Genomic DNA, 25,009 nt, shown 5'->3' with positions numbered 1-25,009 from the left:
AAGACTCATCGAGGAAGGGCTCTCTCTCCACCACTCAATCTACCAACTACAACGAACCACAACTATATCAACGCCATTTACTGCTCACCACCACCACTATTATTTTCACAGACAATCACAAACATCCATGCCCAAGGCGGGATTCGAACCCGCAGCCTTTTGGCTGCAGAGCGGAAACGCTAACCAGTCGACCAACCAGACCGGAATTCGTTCTCATTACGAAATATTGCGAGAGAAGTACCCTTGTAACGTTTATTGCAATTCCAATGTCCCTCAATGGGACAATATTATAGATTAAACTTTTTTTTTCAATTATGACTCATTTTCGGCATTTACGAATTATCCCACCGTTTTTGTTGTTGTTTATCGCGACAGTGTGTTGTCAGAATTCAAAGTAAACAAATGTAGACCCCGAATGTCAAAAATGCACCTTTGAGAAGCAAGTGCTACGTTACAATTTGTTTTATTCACATTTACCAACTTACTAGGATGAAACTGTATTTTTTTTAAATTATCAGCTATCTTTTTGTACTTTTTTTTTCATGTGGTTCTGCAGCCAACATGTGTGAGTTGGCCATGGATAATTTATTCTAAGAAAACCCCTCCTAGTTGCCGACATCCTTGACCTAAATCTTTATGAGCTCTCAATGTTGGATAAAAGGGTTTCTCTCTCTCTCTCTCTCTCTCTCTCCGTCTGTGTGTGAGGGGGGGGGGGAAGCTACTAGAAAGCACTTCATTTGGAACACATGGTGAAGTAACCGATCCGCTTCTTCAGAACCGGAAAAGAAATTTATGCCGTACTGAAAGTTTTGTTGAAAAGCAACGTACTATTTATAAATAGATTTTCCGATTTGACTTTTTACGTGCCTCTTGCGTGCTATAATTACACAGGGAGAATTCGAAGAGTTTGATAAGCAGTAGAGGAATTACAGCTTGAATGATATGTAGGACGGATTAAACCGGAACGCATGGTTTCGTAAGATTACAGATTACCATCACCACTCCTCATTTGCATTTACACTTCGCTTGTTAATGTGTCAAACCGGCTTTCTCGAATTGGGTACTTTGCGGATATCCATAAATTTCAGGTTGCCAGGATTAAGAAAAGAAAGCTCGATGTAGATAAAATAAGATAACAATCCTAACAATAACGGCATGGATAGGGGCCCCAGAGATCAGCGGCTCTGCTCAAGAACTGGTGTTTCGAACTCCGCGGGGATCTGGGCGAGAGTGGCGTTTAGGTGACAGATGGTGTTTACCGAATCTACTGCGACACCACCATCCTTCTATCACAGGAACTTGAAAAAGAAGCACGTCGGGTTTCTTGATAGGGTTTCCGGAGTATCTAGCCCTTCGCTCACCCACTGTACTAGAGAACGATTTACAGCCCTTCATGGGTAGGATTAGTATTAAAAAAAACAAAAAACATTTTGTGTTCAAGGAAACAAGTTTCTTTAGATGGGGATTTTCTTAAATCTGTCGACTATTCAAACCGTTTTAATGCAAATGAGAAAATGCGAGTTAATAAAAGTTTATTAGGGAGGAACATTACAGAGGAGTGTGAAGAAAGTTCACCATCCTCTACGGAAGCCTGAAAATGCAGTGGCAAGATGCAGCGAAAACAGCGATATGTTGTCCCACATTTGGCGACTGCAATTTAAAGAATTTAAAAAAACATTTCTTGTCGAATAAGACAGCATTTCCTCCTCCTACTGCCCATATACTGTGAAGTGTGTCACTTTCTCAACCCGATCAGTGGATTGCTCAAAAGTGCATCGTTAAAAGCCGTGTTCGCGTTCTTCCCGATGTCCGGTGCTATTGATGAGCTCTGCGAAAGATGATTCATTCACTTGTACACGGGAAGAAATCGCTTACCATTAGTAGATATACTGAGCCACCCAAGCTGCTCACATTGAACTCTTTCAAGTAAGTTTTCTGTTTCACTGTTTGGTAACACGAATGTTTGAACATTTAATGATAATTTGTGAAAACATTGCGAAATCAAAGCAATTGTAAAGGGGGTCAGAATGATTGATTCGTGAGTTTATTTGATGCGCAAACACTGAGGTGCGCAATCCTTTATTTCGCTGTATATCCGATTTTTAATCGTGTTTCTTGTTCATCTACAATCCGTTATTGAAAGAACGGCAGAACAATGATCTTTATTCGTTTGTACAGAAGCTTCACGAAGAAGATCAGTACAGAAGATTTCCTTCTAGAAAAAGCCTCATCCTTACCAAATGAGGTCTGCAGGAAGTCAAATGTCTTTTAAAATCGCAAACAAGCCGTTAATTTTCAAAAGTCTAAAATAAAACAAACACTGTTTTTGAGATGCTGACCTTACGTGCTAGAAGCCGACGCTGCAAAATCTTGTAAGCCGTTCTTGTAATTGAAAGAAACCGCCATCGTTTAACCATAAGAAATGATGTATTGGCAAGTAAAACCCGAACGAAGTAATTCGCATGGAGGACGCCAAAGTCACGTTCCGTGAATGAGCATACAAAATGAATTTTTATAGGATGATGACAAAGGAAGGTTGCGATTGGCAAACGATGTTTATTTATCGGAGATTTGTTGCAGCACTCTTGGGCTAATACTTAATCTCCGAGATACGTTCGCAACAGCAATGCGATGGCCTGAATAAGAGTTAATCGCATGCAAATCAGTGAAAACACTTCGGCAGTTGAGAATGGCAGCGAATTTCAAATAGACTGATATCGGGCGCAATTTTTCGCGCGTGCTTCAATTTATTAATTCATTGCCTCTTGCTTTTGGATTTATTTAGAGATCGTTTCTTCATAAATAAACATCAATCTCCCCCCCCGCCGGCTTTTTGTTTGTTTTATTTCTACATTCACCGCTGTGCGTTGTGATCGCAATGAGTACCCCTTCTGTTCCACCCTGGATACGCAGGCGTCGGAATAAATAGCCAAGAACCTTCCTTTCGAGTAGGATATTTGTCACCTTCAGGAATGGCCTCGAGGTTTCTAACAGAGCAGTTAATTCCAGTCAGACATTCAGAGGACTTAAAAAAAATAAAGCAAAACTACGGTTCAGAATGGCTAAAATCGCAACTTCATTAAGTTCAGTTCACTAGATGTCTTTTTTCGCCTCCAAAGTAAACCAATAGAAAGGAGAAAATAAACCTAATTAAATGATAAAAGTACGCCGGATATAAAGAGAATAATTCAGCGCATAGTCAGGGAATTTTTATAAAAGATTGCGTTTGAATAACTTAAAAGATATTAATTACATCGCAAAAAACAACTGTCGTTCCACTTCATAGTTGACGATAACCACTGGTTCGGTTGCATTGCGTATCTCACTTACATATTAAAGTGTTTCTCGCTTTAGGAAGCTTCCACTGCTCTGCGAAAACACGGTTATTTTTTAGTACATTTTTAATACATAAAGTGTTTGTATTGTCGTCTTGTCCTTTGAAGAGTCCTAGATCCCTCCGTGTGCTCCCCGCACTGCCCTGGCCATGTCTATGATTCTGCTTGTTCAGGATTAAGATCCATTTCTTGCAATTGCTGGACAGGCAAAGATGTGAGTGGGTGTCAGTTCAGTACTGGGGCAGTTGACTCTTCATTAGAAAATTGGATGCCGTTGCCACGTTAGTCACCTTGAAATCGGACCCTACGAAATTTGGTCAAGAGCTTCAAGGGTCCGGGGGAGGGGGACGAGGAGGTGTGGTCGGACTTATCTCAACCGACCTTTGTATTGTATTGCCAGTTATTCTCATGCGAATGCCAAATCATTCAACTTTCAGTTTGCTGCGAAACGATTATCGCCATTCAATAATGGCGTGTTAAACACCAGATGTCACTGGTGATCAACATCATACATTGAAGTAAATAAAAAAGCATTCTTTTATAATCCAAATGAAATTAAATATGATCCAAATGTGAAGGATATTACGGATCCATCCATATTTTATAGCCAAAGATCGAAAAAAACTTAAAGATTTGGAAATTTACAAAACACTGGATTTACCAGTTTGTCCTGAAACTCCGATGCCGAAAGTTTTCTTCCCATCAGCTCTTGGGAACTTTCTTTCTATGTTTATATGAGGGGGTTCAAAACATCCGTCGCTTTAATGTCATCCAAATTGATTTGCCGCAAAAGAACAATCTTTTTTTTTTTTCATCAGACAGTAAATTTCCAGGAGCTTATTATTTTTTTCATTATACTTTTAGAAATAAAAATCTACTTTAAACTTACGCAAATTGTCCGCATTTAGACTATCGACGCGAATTTTGAATTTATTGACACTTTGTTTAAATTACATTCGGAGATTTTGGTAACAATTCTCCAGACAGTTGAACAAAAATGTAATACAAGAGCCAGATTGGCAAACAAGAACTTTAAGCCAATTAGTTTCAAATCTAACAACAAATGAATGACCGGAAGTCCTCGCATATCACTTAATACTAACTGCATTATTAGCTGTATTAATAAGTACCGTAAATACTAACAAATGTGCGATCTCTTCAGAAGAACTGGGTTTACGAACGGCGTAGCGACATTTCTCAAGCCAATGATGGAATTCCAAAGGCTCAGAACAAAACATTGGAATCGCTTGGGGTATCGAATTTATACGAAAGTTATACTACAATAAATTTAGTTTAATCCTTTATCCAAGTGGGAGCAAACAAGGTTTGCGCCTGAAAGTATCTTCAGGACTGGGGTAAGGTGGTGCAACACCAGGCGACTCCTTGCAAAGGTGGTGCAAGATACTATCAGTCCTCTCTCAGTATTTCCCATAATGCAAAACACATCTCCTTGCGGATATGTCTAATGTTATGCATTAAGGGGGAGGGCACTACCCAGACTAGTTTGTTTGGAACAAAATGTTCCCGAAATAGCACATCGTCTAACGCATTTATATTTTTATCGCTCAAACACAAACTCGCTAACGTATTCCATCGTGCACTAATGTATACACTGAGTTTGCTCTTCGCCGCCTATTAGCTAGCGCACTGTTTTTCCTTCAGAACAGCCTCGTCTCATAAGGGCATAAATTCCGCTTGGTGGCGTAAACGCCACCCAGACACGCTGCCTTATGCGGATGAGGCCAAATAACGCCTCAGACTCGAGGCTTCTGCATAAACCCTTTCTCTGAAATTTCGTTTTGAGATCCGGTGGGCGACTTAAGAATACTCCTCGTTAAGTCACTTACGTGTTCCTGAACTTCTCTCAGTGACCTGAGCATCATTGCACCGGGATAATCTGCTATGACGCGGCGCGTTATCCTCTTATAAGCTGCTATCACCAGATGGATAAACTGAGCACGGGGTAGGCGGTGGCATTCGACTTTCTTCTGCAAATATCAGAAGGGTGCTGTATCAGGATTACGGTGTGCTGAAATCCGACACTAATTGGTCCACTGATGCAATCGCCTCACCCTTGCGTTAAATCGCGATTCGTGTAAGGACACAGGAACACCGCGTAACTCTGCCGACTAACATTTTAAAAACTTTTTAACTTTTAAACAAACTGTGTTTCTGTAGCTAACTTGAACACGAACGGATTTTCCCATATTACGAGATGAGATTTTTCAGGACGTCTTTTATTTCAATGCTAATGAGCGAAGCACACCTCCTTACGAAGCCCAGACAGCGAGACATCTTTTAACCCAACCACGTAAGGACACCACTACCATTTTCGTAGAAAGTTGGGTGGCCGGAAAGAGCTTGCCGACAGCCCCTCTCGGCTGAATGAATGAATGCGATAGAAAGAGACTGCGCTGTTGCAGGGTCGGGTCTTCTCTAATACAGCGGACATTTTCTGGAATGAGGGCGGACTAGAGGCGGATTCGAGTTCACTTCTTCGTGAAAAATGTTGGCGAAAGATTATAATTTTATTTTCGCGGATAATTAATGATGACGAACGTAATTTTATCGGCGCACAAGTCTTACGTAAACATTGGTCATTAATCTTCGAACAACCTATTATCATCGCAGACTATTGTGACGTAACTGCCACGCCGGATGCGACACGACGAGGATTAATAATTCCCGCAAATAACAAGAAAAGTTAAATAAGATGAACCGATTATGTTAATGAAGCGAATGTTCGTGCCGCGAAGCTCATCGCAATGCGAATTACTCGGACATGTTCTCGCAAAGCATTAACCTTGTGTCCGCCTGGAATTAGGGCAACCGAGAGACAAACATTGCGAAAGTTACGTCACTAAATGCAATGTTACGGCACTGGAGAATAAAGTTAGTATGCCGATACAAAGGGACTTCGTTGTGACCGAGCGAAACAACTTTTTCTTTCAACTGGCCTCAACATTTAAATAAAATGACGCCGATGGTATCGCAGCTGGCGGGGAAGGCGTAACGCGACTGGCAATGAGTTTTGTCAGTGTATCGCAATAGTGTGATAAAATAATAATAAAAAAGATATTTGAAATAATCTGCGCAATCGTTCTTCCGTTACGACATACATTTTAAGTGAATTTGCTTATTTCGTAGGTGAACGGCTTTCGTTATATTCTTCGCTCCTCCTCCTTTATTCTTTCAGGTTTCCGCTAAATAATCGCTTCTTAATTTCTAACATGAAAGCACCGCCATGTATTTGCAGAAAATTTTCATTTAGTGCTGCCGAGTTCTTTGGATTGAAAAGGAAAATATTCACAGGAGAAATTCCAACTAGACTGTTTGAACTGATTGGAATTTGGACTCAGTGAAATTGTGCTATGGCAACTACTGGGTTGGCTTTGGGGGGGGGGGGTGATTTTTTGGAGGAAACCCTTCTACTCCAGGAAAAACATGCGAGAAAGATTGTTCAGAGGGGTCTGTGTGTGTGTGTGTGTGTGTGTGTGTGTGTGTGTGTGTGTGTGTGTGTGTGTGTGTGTGTGTGTGTGTGTGTGTGTGAGAGAGAGAGAGAGAGAGAGAGAGAGAGAGAGAGAGAGAACGAAAGAGGATTGCGAATGGATGTTGACCAGCTTCTGTGCTTTCACACAATTACAGGTGAATGGATGACAGCGAGTTGGGTGGAAGAGCCCTTCGGAAACAACTGTGAAGCGAAACAGAATGCGCTGACTGCAGAGGCTATGAGAAAGGAGTCAGCAAATCGGCCTTTCTAAGGAGTGTCATGGAGCATTTTTTAGAGTTTTTGCAGCATCGCCATAAATGTGAGAAGAGAATTCTCGAGTTTTCCACAGAAACGGACGCCAAATGCTTTGGGAAGATCATGGATTTGTATCAGGAAAGGATAGGAGTTTAAGTCAATCCGATAAAAGAAATCTGCTCTTGTCCACAGAGCGAGTATTAATCAAGGTAAGGGGAAGTGAACGGGATCTCTTTCTTGAGAATTAAGAAGGAACTGTTCTTTGGTAGTATTAAGGTGACGAACCTTTCAGTTGCAATGCCGCATGCAAGTCTGTTAAAAGAAAGGATGATTTGCTTTATAATTTTATTTAATAGTTTGCGATTAAGCCTTTTTCACCCACTTTCTTCTTCAATAATTACAATTTAGCCACCCATTACGAGTTCACTTTCAAATGAAACAGGAGCTGCCCTGAAGAAGTACTCGAAGGACTTCTAAGACGAGAACCATCTGCTCAAAAGAGTTGTCAGCTCAGTCATTGGTTCCTTTAATTCAAGAAGACGAATATATGTAATGTCGTTTAAATTGTGCACCTCATGCAGAACTTTTCTTAAATCATTTCGCGAGCGCCTACAGGGCAAACACTGATTTTCTCACATGGCAATAAAATAATAAGAGGTTTGTTAAAGAACTGCAACGGATCTCTTGCAGTTTAGCACTGCTTTAAGTTTCGCAATAAAAATAAAAAAAAAGCGGAATGTTCATTTTTGTGTGTTTATTTATCACGTGACAAGTAAGAGAAGCAAATGAAGTAGTATTTACAGGCGCTCTTCATTGGATGGGATCGCAGTTTTGCAAACGGTTCGTTGATTTGCACGTGTAACACTTCGAGAAAATTCCTGTTGCATTAATAAGATCGCGAAAATATTCCATTTTTATTTTAAAATAAGAAAGTCATTTTGATTAATACAATAAGAAAGGGAGGAATCACACAAGGTGGAACAGTTTCTAAGAGGAGGGGGGAAGCTGTTTACTTAAAAATGTCCTAAAAGCTGTTTCGTTCTTCTCTTTGCTTCTTTCTCATCACTCAGATTCCTGCTTGATCGGAGGCTTTCAGTTAAGGTGTTTCGAATTATGGCCCTAAAAACTATTCTACGATTCCAGTGTCTGTGAACTGCGCGAGTTCTTCCGGCCGATTAAGCTGTTTAGCGAGTGAAAAACAAACCCCTCCATTTAAGATCGATTAACTCGCCTTCAGCTGAAAATCCCTTATAAAGGTTTACCGCATCCTATTGCGGGTTCGAACCCACTTTTTTCCAACCAGACGATCGATGGAAATCTTGATGCAGCTCTGCTACACATTCAATTTTTGCCGTCTTTCCTAGCGATCGCTACACATTAGACTCAGATTTTTTTCACTACGTTGCAATTTTATTGATAAAAGCACTATCAACGTTAAGACATCGTCCTAATCCAGAACATCTTTATAACCCAAACGCGAGTATAATAAGCGCGATAATGTGATATGACAGCGAAATTCTAAATGAATTTCATTGGAGGCGAAGCATCGAAGCGTAATTCACGGAAATGTTTGAATTCTGTGTGTTTGTTGGTTAATTTGTTTTGTGGTTGAAAATTTAATAAATAAAAAATAAATATAAATAAAAAAACCAACCCCTGATTTTGCATCTGAATAATTTTAGACTTCGCTTACCAAGTTTATACCGACTTATACGATTCTAATATTATTTCAATTTTCTTAGCTAGATCAGTTCATTCCGAACACCCTCCAACCCGTTCTCCACGTGGATGCTGCAATGAGTTCCCATCCTCTCGAGCGGGCAACATGCGACAAATTTCCAGACGACTCTTTTCATACTTTTGACCAGAACAAGGTAAGATTTTGATCAATATGTTTTGCTTTCCGTTTATCACACGATCTTGCTCATCTGTACTGTTCAACGCATAATCATGGACGTTCGAAAATTCTCAGAACATTTATAGATTTATTTTATTAATAATCGAAATCGGTTCTCGTGCAGTTTCTCTGAAAGCGACGAGGTCAACTTCAAAACCGATTTCACGCGAAACACCAAGTTATAATCTCACTGTGTTGCTCGCGTGACTTCATGTGCGAAGCGCTACCTATTTGTCACGAGCGAAAAGTATCGTTTTAAAAGCATTCTTTATGCTACTGTTGATTTTACGTGAAATGCAGTTATCGTAAAAGCGTGAATTTCTTTCCCAGGAGTGCCAATTATCGTCATGATTTTAAATGCACATATTAGAATACTTTACTTCAAATTAAATACATTGACCGTATTATTATCGTGTAAAGTACAATAATATGCGCGAGTATTCTGTGGTTTCTAGTACGAATAAATATTTTTGTTTGATATTTAATGCAAGACAGTCAATGCCTTATTACATTAATGAAGCGAGGGAGTTACGTTTTCTTTTCAAAGCGCACATTATCTGTGTTTGGTCAGGTTAAGTGGCGTCATTTAGTAGGGAACTTGGCCATTACTGCGTTAAATGGGTTGGGGCATTCACGTGCTTCCAATGCATCCAATTTGCTATTCGTGCGTGCATCGGATCGGGAAGCAACAGTGAAAACTTTGGCGCAAATTAAAGTCCTCGCTTACTTCATTATCAGATCGAGAATATTTCCCCCTTTTCGAATTTTTTTACTGTAGAAAATGTATGTAGTGGGGGGGGGGGCATATCCAAAAATAATTTTGAACTCTTCTGCATTAAAGAATTTGATGACAAAACCGGTGGCAATGAATACCTGTCCTTCTCGTTTCAAATCATCTGAGTTAGTCGATCTGAGGCTGCGCATTCAAGTGGATGCGCGTTCTTCTCTGATATTTTGCTCATTCGCAAAGTGTGGCCATCGCACTTGTAGAATTCACGGCTTGGTTTTATTTGCTTCCAATCACGTTTCGGTTGAATTTATAATAAAAAAAAAGTCTGAATATTTAATGCATGCGGATTGCATCTGTCCAGAACAGCAATCTGACCAAATAAGCGCCCGCGCAGAGACAGCGTTAATCTCGTAGCAAAAACACGCACGAAATATTTCATTCTCAGATGAGAAAAAAGCCTTCCTTGCCGCGGTGTGAACATCGTTAACGAAGGACACCTCTCTTTAGGACGCATAGAAGCAATTTTATTTTCCAAAATAAATGACGCAGTCACTTTCCGCAACACCGAAAGGCTGATTAAATTGAAGGACTTTGCAGCAAGAAATAATCTTGAACCTCGTTAATTCACCCGCTATCTCTAAATCTGCACGGATCGGTCACATTTCGATTCTGACAAAACCAATGTCAGCGCAAAGATTCGGGTTGCAGCTGTCCTACTTTACACTTGACGTGTTTTTTGTATGTAGGGCGGACGAAGACATTGAAAGTTAATTGAGGTTCTGATATCAGCGTGTGTCATTGAAACGACGAGGTATGGGAAGCAATTTTAGTTCTCTGTATTTAATAAAGAATGAAAATCTCACCAGGAACACCTCAGGAAATGTTCGCCGGGATCATTATGAAAGCCATCAGGAGTGCATTAACCTAAATGGATTGCCACGTGACAGACGTCTACCATTCACGCCGGCACTAATTATCGGTGAAGAAAAACACGGGATTTTTTTTTGGGGGGGGGGGGCGTAACTAAATCTACTACGGACATGGCTCCGCAGCACTTATCCTTCCAAGAATATCTCGATATTTGTTCCAGCTGACCCTTTTAATGGAGCCATTCTAGAAAGAGAGAAAGAAGAAACAGACAGAATCGATGCTTCCAGTGAGATCTCTTTTACGTGGCCATTTTCCTAGCATTACGATAACCGTTTCTTGAAGCTTTAAGCCACGTAAAAATTGATTTTTTTGTAGTCCATTTACGTGGTTTACATTTTCGTTAGGCAGGCACTCACTGCCGGATGTTAAGGTAGAACAATCATCCGTAATCCTCACTGCCGCAGAGGAGGCAAGAGTTCAAAAAAGAAAGAAGTCCATTCGCGGATTTTGACTGAAATCTCCAACGAGAATTTACCGTCGCCAGGAGAGATGCAGATGTGGTTTCTTAAAAGTTTATTAAGCATACTGTCGCTTAACCTTCCCCCATTCGGAAGGACAAATTGAAGTTTTCGATAACTTACGTTTCGCATTCAAACAGACGTCGAACGAAGGGATGTTTCAATCATAGATTATTCGTCCGTAACATCAAACCTTTTAAACAATTCATTCCGAGTAAATATTTGCGCCTAAGATGACTGCTTCGCAACTTCCCACATTAAATTACAATCTGTTCTGTACTTGGCAATATCCTACGGTTGAAACGTATCCTTGCAATGAATTCAGAACGGCTAATGTACCGTAATAATCTGAACCGTGACTACACGGTCCAGATTATCACCGTACATTAGCCGTTCGTTCGTATGCAGCTGTATTTGAAAGCAGGTGTGGAACAAGCAATCCCAAAACGAAACACTACAGAATCGTCTGCTCCCAAAAATCTATAATTGCCTGTCCTACTTATTATTGTTATTAATAAAGAAGCCAACATAACGTGTACGAAACCTGATCAGGGAGCACTCGAACTTCTATAAGAAGAATGATTCAGAAATAAGTGGCGTTCCTTCGAAAAAGTTCTGCATTCGAACCAATATTCATTTTTTCATGTTGTTAGAATGCGGTCAAAGCAACTGTGCCTTCACCACCAAAGTTTTAACGTCTTAATTCTATTAAGTGTGTGTGCTCTCTCACTGGCCGCTTGTCTGTTTAGCCAGATGTAATGCCGGTAGTTTTCGGGAAGAAATCCTTCTCCCCTCCGTAAACATAGACGGATGGCTAGCTTACTCTCCTTGAGAAGATCTTGATAAAGAAGATCTGTCACGTTGTACATGGGATTTGAACCGAGAGTTTCAGTGACATATGTGCGGGTCTTTATCGTGGTAATGCATGCATATTTACATATTTGTTTATTTTTTGTCTCATGTTTCGCTAAAGCCATTCTCCAAACTGGTCTGTTTTGCTGAAAGCATTAACGTGTGTAATATTACATATTTTTGGCACTAGCGGGCTGTTCTTGGGTTACACACGTTTCCTCTTACATGATTTCAGGTTATATTTTATCTGAAAAAAAAGTTTAAATATATACATTTTGGAGTTATTTCATTAGACCGATGTGTGTGTCCGAACATTTAACTCTGAAATACAGCAGAAAAAAATGGACAAACACCGCCTATTTCATAAGAGAAAGCTGCTTGACGAAAATTCATAAATAAGAAGTTATTCTGTGGGTATTTCCACCGAGGCTGCTCCGCTGAACTGGCGACCCCCATTTCTCCTTTCGCCCCTAATCATGTAAGAACTCGCGTACCTGCTGCATTCCTGCATCTCCAAACTCAACAAACTAACTCTCGTCCTCTTCTTTCATTCCGTATTCTTCCGTTCTCTGGAACAGTTCATCCCTACACCTTTCTTCGTAATAAATACAACCCCTAACTCTTCAAAAACACAATAACAAATTACTTTCCTCTCTCTCTCTGTTTGTTTTCACACACAGAGCACCATCGTATTGTAAGTCTTGAGAGCTCCCCCTACGTTGGGGTTGATATCAAATAAAAAAAAGTTTTGTTGCGTGTCTATTTCGAAATATTTGCAATTCTTTCGTAATAGCTCCCTTCTTAGAAATACAATTGAGGCAGAGTTTTAATTTAAAAATCCTGAAGATTATCTTCAGAAATATTTTATAGACTTTATTTAATTTTCATCGTTATGTTAACAGGGAACCTAACTTCAAAGGTGCATTATCTCCACCACTCCTCGATCAAAACACGTGAGGGAATAAAACTGTTTATAATTGGCTCATTTCGTTCTCATGATGTACTCAAAACTCGCACATTTCCTTCACTTTAACCCAGTTGAATATTCATGAGAAATTTAATATGGAAAACATCGTATCGGAATCCGGGCGACACAAGCAGCAACACGGCCTGCAGAATCGACAACACAAGTTCGCCCAAATGCCCGAGAATACATCGGCGCGGTTGGATGACGAGGTTCCCTACAAGCTCATATTACACACGTCTCATGAAGGAGATAATTAAGACATGCAGCCTTATAAGATGGTCGCTAAACTTTCTTTTGACACACAGTTATGAACGATGCTCCTAATCAACCGTTAGCTGCGCGTCGCCACGTTTTTAAATTTCATATTTTGAAACCGTGAAAGGGAAAGCGCGCTTCGTATTAACGAGCGTCCTTCTCTGAATGAGAATGAAGTTCAAACATTCCAAGGTCAGTTATTGGATGCCGATCAGGTTTTGCTTTGGCGCAATCGAGCAACGAACTGAAAAATGAAAGGGAATGCGTCGTTGCTCGTGACAAATTATGATCGATTCCGACTTTTGCTCTTCTTCGCATACTGGAGACACTTCGGCTATTAATTCAACGTTTTCTTCAATTCAAAGGACAACTGGGAAAAGAATTGGCTAACATTTTGAAATTCTCAAAGTTCTAACCGAAACGAGTGTGGAAATTATTATTAATAAGATTTGTACAGAGTCAAATCGCTTCCAAGTAGAAGCTATCCGATATCGGACAGGTCTGTTGGAGTCATTGAAGATTAATGATTAGCATGAAAGATTATCTGCATTTAGTACAGAAAGAAAGAAAGAAATAGTTGACGTTTGTAGCAGTGGGAGGTAAAGTTTGTGACGTTTGTAGCCGAGAAGGAATAACACAAAGCAGGAAGTTTTTTTGTTTTTTTTCCATTATACTGAGCAAATCTAAGCGATTTAAAATATCTCACTTCCCCATGGATGATTGCTAACTGCTGCTTCTTGCATCACTCAAGGCGCCTTTCTCTTCTCTGCACTCATTCTCAGCATCCCTACTTGCGGAATCTGCTGCAGGTGGCTTGAACCATTCCGTGTTTATTCTCCAAAGCAGCGTATCCGACTGTATCGTGCCTACGATGCTATTATCAAAGTGCCTTCCTTGGGTAGGACTGATATGAAACGATTCAAACTAAGTTATTAAAAATTTCTGACTTTTTCAAACCATCCTCTTATAACTTCAGCCTTTTCTCTACATCTAACAAATTCTTTTATCTCTAAGAATCCGAAATGTATCTCGTTAATAGCGCCAAATACTGCACAGTTCCTTCTTCAGAATAATTACGGGCTGAGACAACAGGCGTGCAGTTTTTCTTCTTCCATTCAATAAGTGAATAAATGAAGAAGCTACTGAAGAAATTAAAAGCAATCGAGATGCCATGAGAAAAAAAAAAAACGCGCAGTAACCTCTAGTCACTCTCCTCAATACACGCGCATGCATCTTCTCGTTACGGAAGCTCGCACTATTAGAAATCATCTAAAATCCATCAATATTCGGGGGTCCGACAATAATGCCCTTCTTTGTGAACCTAAGAAGTGAATCGCAGCCATCCACCCCACCCCCTTTCCCCCTGACCTACTTATTCCACACTGTTATCGAAATTATTAAAAACCCCGAAAAGCTCTTTCACTAGAACTCATTCGCACTTTAAATGCATTCGAGTTCAGTGCATTATCGTAAAGTAGGAATCTTCCAAATCGTTGCTGCCCGATATCCCACATCTCTTCTGCAAACGGTTTCTCCTTTCATCCCCTGGCTCAGCCTGTCCGTCCAAGAAACGAACTTCCATATTTACTGAGAAAGGCTCCATTTGGAGATCCATTTTTATGCTGATCGAACTTCTACGCCATTCCTATTGCGTGCCAATTCCCTCGCCAGCATACGTCCCATCAACTTTTTTTACCTTTGAGCCGTTTTGTTTCTTGCGCACGCACGCACACACACACACCGAGTCCCTACAAGCACGAGTCACATCGACTCCAGAAAGTCCAAATTACTTTGTATCTTCTGCTGCGCTGTTTAGATTGAAGGAACCGTTTCATTTCCAGCTGGTAGGGAAACCATTTTGGAAAGATCTTTCCCATTAAAGCAAACTGAAATAAGCAACTTTAACACCTTTGCGAGATACTAAATTACACGAAAATTCTCTGTCCAGATTATTTCCGTCTTGTGCGTGACGGATAACGCAGTCGTAGAAGCGACAAGATTAAAATAATTATCTCGTTTTTATCAAAACGATTCTGTGAATTTTAGTAGAAGTTCGAATAAAATTTCCAAGTCGGAGCGGTTTTGAATATGCAGACAGAATGCTTCCAATGAACTCGCTTGTAGGGGCGCTCAAACGATGCCTTTTAAAGAAGGAGAAAAGGAAGGATGATGCGCAGGTGTAGTTTGACATCACTAACGGAACCTTCCTGTTTGTAGTTCGCTGATGTCCACCTGTGCAGTTGTGTATAATCGATGAACCTGCTGTCACGAGACATCAATTCAAAAGTCCTAATTTCGGAAATGCTGTGTGCGTGGGTCATCAGTCAAAATATTGTTTTGTTTCGTTAGCGAATTAGGATGAAGGCGAGAACACTCATGGGTGAGTTCCAGTAGGATGGTTTTATAGTCCATTTGTTTTTATTTATTTATTTTTGAATGCCATCGTTTAATCCAGTGAATGTTTTACTTGTTTTTTACTTTATTTTTATATTGGCAGCTGAAAGGTGAAACATAAAACTAAAATATAAGTTTGGATATCACATAGTTTAATAATATTTTCATATTGTAGCCGTAAAAAAGTTTAATACCGTTCGGTTACTTATGCGAAACGATTGCTTTATTAGAAAGTCCTTTCACAGTCGAAGCGCAAATACTGAAAATATTTTTAGTATTCGGAGAAATTGAATTCTTGAACTGGATTGATTTAGAATTCGGAGAGACCAAAGAACAAAAGTCTGAATATATTCAAATCTTAGGAATCCCGAAACGATATGAATTAAAGAAATGAATTTTCTCCAACAGGGCGCTTCGCTTTTGAGGATGCTGCAATTCTTTGATGGAGATAACAACCTCAGAAGAGGAATATCGGTAAGAATGTTATTACTTTGTCTTGTTTAAGGTATTTTCTCCTAGTTTCATTGATTTCGTGAAAAGAAATTTAATTGGTGCAAATATCGCGCAACTGTGTAAATTCGACGAGATATTTTCTTTTACTTAGTTTTACTAGCTTTAAGTACTTTCGGATAGCTTCAATTAAAGGAATTCATTAAAACGGGTAGGAATAAAGCGCCACACGTTAATTAGAACGGCTCCGCGCTTCTCATCTCACGTGTGTTCAACTGAAAGGCTGAATTTGTATTTTAAGTGAGTTACTTCTTATTTTCTGAATCAGCTCATTTTCCGAGTAAGAAAATATTTTCAGATGTTTCGGAATCATCGGATAAAACTGGAAGAATTCTACGAAGCTTTCTTCTTTTTCTGAACACGAGGTGGTTCCACATACTAAACCACCGTGTGTTCAGAAAAAGTGGTTCAGTAGACTAAACCTGAACGCTCGGATTCCAAACCTTAATTCACTACCTGAAGACGAACACAAACGGAAACATTTTGCCGCAGTGTTATCCCCTGTGAGAAGCCTTGTTCAGTGAATAAACTCTAAACGGGTGGCTCTGGTCAAGCTCTCAAATTTGAAGGAAATAAATATTAAGTATTTTTTGACGATGAATTCGTCCTCATGAAAAGGATATAAAGTTAAAATAGCACAGTACTTCTCCATGTATAATTAACATACAGGTGATAATCTAAAGTTAGGGTCGCAATTAGACTCTTTGTATTTATTTTTTATAATTCTAGAAAAATATTCTTCCATTTTGATTACTCAAAATACTCACATTATCGGTTGACTCACATTATGGGAGAGAGAGTAAAAACAATAATTTACAACCTGCACGTGATAGCGTACTCTGTGTATTTCAATCTTATTCTAAAAGCGAAGTTTAATTTAGTTATATTTTTCGAAGCGAATTCCATCCACAAAAGGTTGCAAACCCACTCATGAATTAGCAACGTGGTTGGGCTAGGAGTCAGATGATCCGGAAAAATTGCACGGAAATTTTTCAAGCCACTTCAGAACTTAGTAAGGAAAGTTGTGGTTTCACACCGGGTAAAGAAAATCAACGTAAAATTGATTGTAGTCTATCTATTAGATATTGGCTAACAGATGTTGTATCTGTTTATAATATCTATTAAGTGTAGATACTGTAAGCAGATAAATGAAATTTTTATTTTAAGCAAGAAAAATAATAAAAATAATAACAACAAACCAGAACCCTCAAAATGTGAATCTCAGTTCCATGAAGGCTAGCAGGAGGCTCTGTGTGTGTGTGTGTGTGTGTGTGTGTGTGTGTGTGTGTGTGTGTGTGTGTGTGTGTGTGTGTGTGTGTGTGTGTGTGTGTGTGTGTGTGTGTGTGTGAAGAACAAGAATAAGTGGAGCGGGTCAGAAGAATTAGAGAAATACTAAACACCAACATAATCAGTGTTACTAAGACAAAAAAGGGGCAATATTTTAATAGTAATTATAAATGCTATATTCAGAAAATAAGAAAGGAGTACCTATGGTTAATTGTTTAACATTAAATTTCTTGAAATGCAACCAGCTTAAAGTGGGATGACTCGGTAAGTTTCGAAATGAGAAATGGAACAAAGAGTTCCGTGTGTCAGTTGGGAAGAAGTGCAGGAATTTTATAAACAGCAGCTGATGCATGGTGGAAAATCGGGAATATATCAGAGAAACCTAAAAATAGTAAAATAGGAAATAATTCCAGGCAAATGGAAATATTTTGGGAAAAATTAGAGCACACGCTAATGATAATGTTCCAACATAAATATGTACATAAATTCACATGCGGGGAATAAACAAAACAAAACAAAAAAAAAAAAAACCCGTCCTACTATGCCATCACTGATGGCTGTCATTCTGGCTCAGCATATAACAGTCAACAGAGATTTAAGAGAAAAAGCGATTGTCATTAATTTTGACAAGGAAAATGAATTTCACATAAACAACAATATATAAATAAATAAATATATATATATATATATATATATATATATATATATTACAAAGAATCAAAGTGGAGCAGTTTTCAGAGGTGAATTGTAGACTCGAATGAGCAATTATTACAAAAGAAATGATAAAGAATAATATATATATAAGCAAAAGTTACTGGACTACGTAAATATGTAGAACATCAAATATGAAGGTGATTATGAAAGAATAGAAATGGAGGAAAGAGTATCCGTAAAAGAAATAGAGATTATTAAAGTGACATAAAATTACAGATATTCGGAAAGTCGGGAGTAATTGTATTGAAAGTTTATTGAATGAGATTATAACAGTCATGAAAGTAAGATGGAAGAAGTCAGTCGCGAGTGAATTGCAATATTGAGTGAAGCCAGGAATAACGCCTCTGAAACGTAAAAAGGTAGGCAGACGACTCTATGTTTCACTAGAAATGCTCAGATACAGAAGAATAGAGTTCTTTTATTATTCAGATAGCCTGCATAAAGATCAAATAGCGAAGGTCTTGCTAAAAACGGGGTAAATAAAACTGAGACTTTCAGAGGAATTTCCCTACTGAGTGTTACAGGTAAGATTCACGCCCGCGTATTTGAGAATACTTTTTACTTTAAGACAAATAAGAGAAAATAATAAGATTAGTCGTTAATAATTGCCGATGCAGATAAAAGGGTACGAGATGTACTGAGAAAATCTTCAAAACCCACAATTGTATGGTGTGAGTGAGTGAGAGCTACGCACGAGTAGCCTATATTTCAGTTCTAACTCAGTAGTTAAAACTGAAGGAGGCACAAAAAAGATGGCTTCATGTTAAATCAAGTGTAAGACAAAGTTTTACACTGTCTTCCCTCTTATCTCCTCTTAATAAATAAATAATCCTGTAGAAGTCTTTCTTTGCTGTAACAAATTTGTTATGAAAAATCAGCAATATGAAGATAGAAACTATGAAAATAGACAGAACATAAAAAACCTGCATTCTCAACGTGGAACCAACCTTCATTTTCGACAATTAAGAAATGGACTGCCGAGTTGAAACGTGGCCGTACAAGCCTTGAAGATGATCCACGTGAAGGGCATCCAAAAAGTGTAACACCACCAGAAATCAAGAAACCATTTCAGCTATTTAGGTACAGTTTTTAGTGAAGACGGCAAATTAAATTTGGAAATAGATAACCGAATAAATGAAACTGGTATGGTGGGGAGCCAGTTGAATGAAGTGATATGCAGTAAGAATAAGAAAGAAATCAGCCAAAACAAACTGGCAGCACAGAAGACGGAGTGCAAGAGAATGTTAACATATGGAGATGTGGTAAAACATTTGATCGAAGACTAGAAGCTGCAAATATGAGAATTCGGAGGAAACACAGGAGAGCGAAAATATGGCATCCAATTAAGAATGGAGAGGGTAAAGGAACTTGGCATCGTTAGCATTCAAAACGTGTGAGCAGAGCTGATCTAAGGTGGCTTGAACATAACAGAAGAAAAAAGATCAGAAAACAATATTTTATGACGGAGTCGCAGAAAAAAAGACTCCTCGGTGTCCTTTTTTCTGCCACCCACTTTGCTCCTCTAAGGAGCTAATTGTATCGCTCCACGTAGACCAACACTCGGATGGCTTCATGCAATTAGTAGCGCCTTAGAAGGCCGAAACATAAGGCACGACGGTATTTTTGGACCTGGCGAAGTAACAGTGGAAGAAAAAAGAATTACGTAGTACTTTCATACCTTTGAGGCTTCATAGGAAGAAATGATGATGAAACTCAGGAAGTGGCTGGAAAAAGGCGCTAAGGAATGCTGCTGCTAATCGGCTACCAGCATCGAACTTATAAATTATTTCTTGTGAGGAAGGGTTAACCAGATTTCATAGCTCAATGGAGAGGAACTCATTCAGGGTGTAATAATGTTGACCTGCATGAAATCGAAACGTTCATTTTTATGCTCATTTATAGGTAATGCAGAAAATTATAACACATTTCCAGCTTCCTCAAATGAAATTCTTTTATAAGTAGTGAAATACACTGAATATTGTGAATAATTTCTAACGAAAATCTCGTATGGCGTCGATAAAAGGGCGCTACAGTAGCACGTCGTTAGATGATGATGTGTAAATAATAATACGCAAATACACGCCGTATGAATATGTGAATCTAATTTTATTGTTGTGACATTTCGGCTATATTCTTAAGTTTTTCTTAATATTCGTTTGTAAACACCAATGAAAATTCTAAAAAATATTTTTCCAGGAATTTCTCCAAGGATACAACTGGGAAAACACGAAGGCAACGAACTTGTGGGAAGCAGTGCCAAACATCGTATACAGCACGGTAAGAAGGAGAGATACGATTAGCGAATTTCGACTTATAAGAAATCATTGCCTTTTTTACACGCATATATTGGTTTAATACTACATTTTAAACATTACTAAATATGCGCAACTGACGTAAATAAAGAATTTTTATTTTCGTCAGTTGCTCAAACGAAATTAGTCAGTGCAGCGTTTTTCACTTTTGTTTTTAGCAGTGCGGGGTAAGCTTGGAATCTCAGTGTTCGATGCACGATCGTCACTAAATGGAATCATTTTAATGTTAGTATGTAACAGGTTTATGCACATTATTTTCGAAGGAAGCAACAGCAACCTTTGATTTTTATCTGCCATTATTAACGAAAATGGAATGAAATGAAATTATTCGTAGCGAAACACATCGATATCGCGAACGACGACGTGTTTCGCCACGAAAACTGCGTCAGAGTTAATTAAGCAGCGTGAGGTCGCAAAATCCATTGTATGAAGAAATATGGCGTCGTATGTATACGTGGGTATTGCTCATAACAGAAAACCGTCTTATGAGCTGATCGCTGCAAGGTTGGTAGGGGGGGGGGGGGAGGTGGGACTGTCATGAATTTCAAAGGCTGGCTTTTATCAAGAATTTAACTGGCTAGATCGCAGAGCCCTACTCGTCCTTCGTTCTTTGCATGCCAATGAATGTTGAATATATATTTGATTCAGTTATTCTTATACATAAATAAATGCATCCTTTTTGGACTTTCCTTAATAAATCTATTCCTGAATAAATATATAATGCAATGTTTAACATATCATAAAACGTATAAGAAATAAATCAATACATTCCTGTTGTCCTAACGTAAATGAGAGGAATGCATTTATTTTCAGCAGATGTTTAGATTTTCATTTCTGATTTTAATGGTTTCTAGACTAATAAAAAGCCGATGGAGGAAGTTGTATTGAAAGGTGGTACACAGGGATATTGAAGGCTACCGTGATTCTATCATGTGTGTTAATCACATGTCAATCCCCCCCCCCCCAAAAAAAAAGAAGTGCAAAAAAATGCGAGGAGGGAAAGCGAATTGACTAATACAACTGTAATCGAGTTATGCTTATTTCTTCGACCTGACCTCTACAAACACCAAGAAAGGAGCGGTGGTGTAATCCCGCCATATAAGATTATACATCGTAAATTAATTCGCCTGACTCCGTTAGTCAGTTGGAAAAAGCCGAAAAGGCTTCTGATTTCAATCCGCGTAACTTAAACAGCCTTGCGCTGAACGAGCTTCAGTAAATACTTCCGTAAGCACTCCATTCCCATAAAAATGGGATGTCAATAAATATCAATAAAGCATGAAAATATGCAGTTTTTAGAGCTGCAATTTACTGCCGTTTGAGCATCGCCTTATTTAAGTTTATTTGTCGCTCAATTTCATTGATGACGCACACAGTAATTTTCAAGTTCAAAAACCACTGAAATTTCATTTTAGTGGATACCGAGAATACATCTTCTTACCGTTCCTTTAATAGATTGAAGCTACACAATTAGAGAAGTTTTCTTTTGTAAACACTACTTTGTAAAATACAATTAAAGGCAGAGCAAGTGCGCTCGCCTCCATGAATCAACGCAACTCATCGCCATCCCAGCTGTGAAACGTCACGCAATGCGCGCATATTCGAATAGCTCATCGGAGAAGAAAACGTGATGTGAAGTGGAAAACAGGATGGCAGTCTGAAAGAGTCTACATAAAAATCGAACTTCCCGAATATTGTTTTAAAAGACTAAATCAAACTTTTATCAGTTTCACTTCTGTTCAATGAAAGGAAGCTATTTCTATTCAGTAAACAGACTATTAAGATGACGTAACTCAAAGTGGAAACACTTTTATTGTGTAAGCAAACTCACTGGAGAGAAAAAGGAAAAATACCTTCTCAAACACAGCGGTGCTCACGTGGCATTTTGCAGATTTTAAGGCCTACAACTATAGTGCAGGCGAGAAGGAAATAGTATCTTGAGATAGAACTCCGCATAGTTTGTTAAATGAAGGAGCTTCCAGACCACAACAAAGTTTAATTCGATAACTTTCCAAAGGAGAGAAAATTTTTATAAGACTTTCACACTGAAAATCTCTTGAGACAAGTCGTTTTTCGATTTTTTCATCCTAAAAAAAGATAGAAAAGAAGGAAAAGAACAAAAACACGCTTGGGATTTCTTTTTTACTTCATGTAAATTTGAAATGCTACTGAGACTGATTGAAAAACAGCCCCAAATGGTGTTGATAATTACTTTAGATGAAGTAGTCTCATTTAGAGGTTTTAGTGGGTTGGGTTATGTTTATATTTTTCTATGGGGCTCCGGCCCCTGACGCCTACGCCCCCCCCCCCCCCCCGAGTTCGGGACTGGTAGGCCAGTTCTCCTTGAATTCCGATGACTCGAATTTTGAAGACTCGACACTCAGGGTCGCCTTGAGTTTCAAAACGTTTCAAATAACTTGACAAAAACGTTACAGCCTACATCACATCCGTTTCCAATTTGAGCTTATCATTTTATAGTATAGAGTAGATTTAGGAAAATCGCAGTTGTAAAACTCTCGAGAAGTTTAACAGAATGCTCTTTTTCTCTGTCAGATCTTAGCCCTCACCTCTCCAAAGATTAATAAAGCTGTGGGGGGGGGGGGCACAGTATATCTCAATGTTTTTTTTTTTAAGTTACGTAAATAGATAATATATGAATGCGCATAATTAGACAATTATTATTTTATCTTATTTTACTTTATCTTAAAAATATCTAAACTAAGGCAAACGTTAGAAGAAAAAGATCACTCAGTACGGACTTTAGTTAGTTGCATTTAATATTTTGGTATTACTCATTTTTCTTTAGCAAAGACAAACTCTCGATTTTCCGAGATCCCTAAGGAAAAGGGAGTTTTTCACTCTCTTTTATATCAGCTGAATATTATTTTGGTGATCAAAACAGTGCATTTAAAAAAAAATACAAGAAACGCTCATAATAAATTTCCAATTAATTTAAACCCTCCTTGTAATTTTTCATTTTTTGGAGTAAGTTCTAACGTAACCATTTTTGTAATGCAGTAACATTAACTGGGATGGGGCGACGCCTTCATGCCATCTGCACGTCGTGTACGATAAGAATTTTGAGAACCATATTTAAACTGCTGTCAATAAAAAAAACACAATTAAAATAGATAAAAATATTCTTGACAATCTAAGATTCTCTCATTTAAAGACCATCTTAACTAATAAAAAACATTGAAGGCAGAATATGGCACATAATTTTACTAAAAATGTATAAATGCGCGTAGCATAAAATTAAATGTCCGCGCGGTTAGCCTAGTGGCTGTGCGCTTCGCAACCATATGACTGGGGAAGGAATGTCCCCAGGTTCGATTGCCGTCGAAGACGTGAGGAATTTGAGGATCTTCCTCAGCCATATCCAAGTTAGCCGGTCTTGGGCACGGGCAATAGGGTTTTTTCCGCCAGTTTATCTGGCGTTTTTTATCCCGCAAACCGGCCCCGTGAACATACACGGATCTACAGCCATAAATACTTAACCCCCATGAGAGGGGTTAAGTATTTATGGCTGTAGATCCGTTCCTATTGGGGAGAGGCTGAACTCTCCCCAATAGGAACGGGGAAGAAAAGGGAGGACTCTCCATACGAATAAAAAAATACACTAAAATTAAATAATTGAATGAGCTTATTAAATTATATTAACATATTACTGTATTCGAGGGGCTCCCTTGGGGCAAGAAGTTCTGATGCTCCACTTCGCAGGTGAACTGAACCTGTTCACCGGAGCAGAGTGACTCAAGTGGAAACAAGTGATTCGTTGCAGTGTCCGAATCGTATTTGAATCTTGATTTGGAAGACAGAGCAAGAACGCTCTAAAATTTATGAACTTAATCTAAATGGCACGTAGAAAGACAGAATGAATGAAATGCTATGAAAAGGTTTGGACGGGAGGGGGGGAAGGTGAAGTAAAAAAAAAACTTAACCTTTATTGAAAATTCTAAACTTATATAGGAAATATTTGTGGACAATAAATAATTTAAAAAGAACTTATATTTGTGAACATTATTCTTACAGACAGGAAAATCCATTTCGCAAATTATGGACAAGTGGACTCATCAGGCTGGCTTCCCGCTCATTACAATAAGGAGAGATCTCGACAACTGCTCGAAGGTGATCGTCAAACAGGAAAGATTTTTACGTGGTCTTGACAGGCTGAAAAAGCTCTCCGATCACACCAGAAACGCGTAAGTTTCGAAAAACTACCAAAATGCAGTCGTTATTAGTGTCGTTAAAAAGTTGGCAAAATACAACCAAATGAATGCGAATCTTCTTTTTTGTTTCTTAGAAATTTGTTTTCTTAATAACTGACAGGGTGACCTCTCCGATTATGCTCCGAATTCCATGGAGAAATAAAGTAATAATGATGATGATGATGAATGCTATCATTTGTCATCTCTTGTTGAGCTCCCAGCACATGCCGCAATAAATAACAAGAAACGTTGCATTCGATAATAAAAATGCCTTTCGTGCTATACCTAACCTTGCTGGGATGTTAGTTCGCGGAAAACCTTTCCAATGGAACTTCTTCGAGTGTTTCTAGCACCCCCCCCCCCCCCCGCTTCCGTCCAGTACACAGGACGGTGATTGCACTTTAGTTGAATAGTC

General features: G+C 38.8%; 1 protein-coding gene across 2 annotated transcripts in view; it reads left to right on the top strand.

Moving 5' to 3' along the window:
• Positions 1 to 25,009, top strand: part of LOC150095819 (uncharacterized) — a 178,747-nt gene that overhangs the window by 41,291 nt on the left and 112,447 nt on the right. For both annotated transcript variants that reach the window (XM_090409107.1, XM_090409106.1), the window contains exons 7-10: positions 8,823 to 8,954; positions 15,972 to 16,037; positions 20,271 to 20,351; positions 24,419 to 24,588. In XM_090409107.1, coding sequence (XP_090265233.1) covers positions 8,823 to 8,954; positions 15,972 to 16,037; positions 20,271 to 20,351; positions 24,419 to 24,588 — 449 coding nt within the window. The remainder of the gene's footprint in view (positions 1 to 8,822; positions 8,955 to 15,971; positions 16,038 to 20,270; positions 20,352 to 24,418; positions 24,589 to 25,009) is intronic.

This window comes from Typopeltis vanoorti, chromosome 19, assembly GCF_054136105.1.
Source record: "Typopeltis vanoorti isolate ZY-2024b chromosome 19, IOZ_Tvanoo_1.0, whole genome shotgun sequence".
Lineage (NCBI taxonomy): Eukaryota > Metazoa > Arthropoda > Arachnida > Uropygi > Thelyphonidae > Typopeltis > Typopeltis vanoorti.
This window is presented reverse-complemented; position numbering and strand designations above follow the sequence as displayed.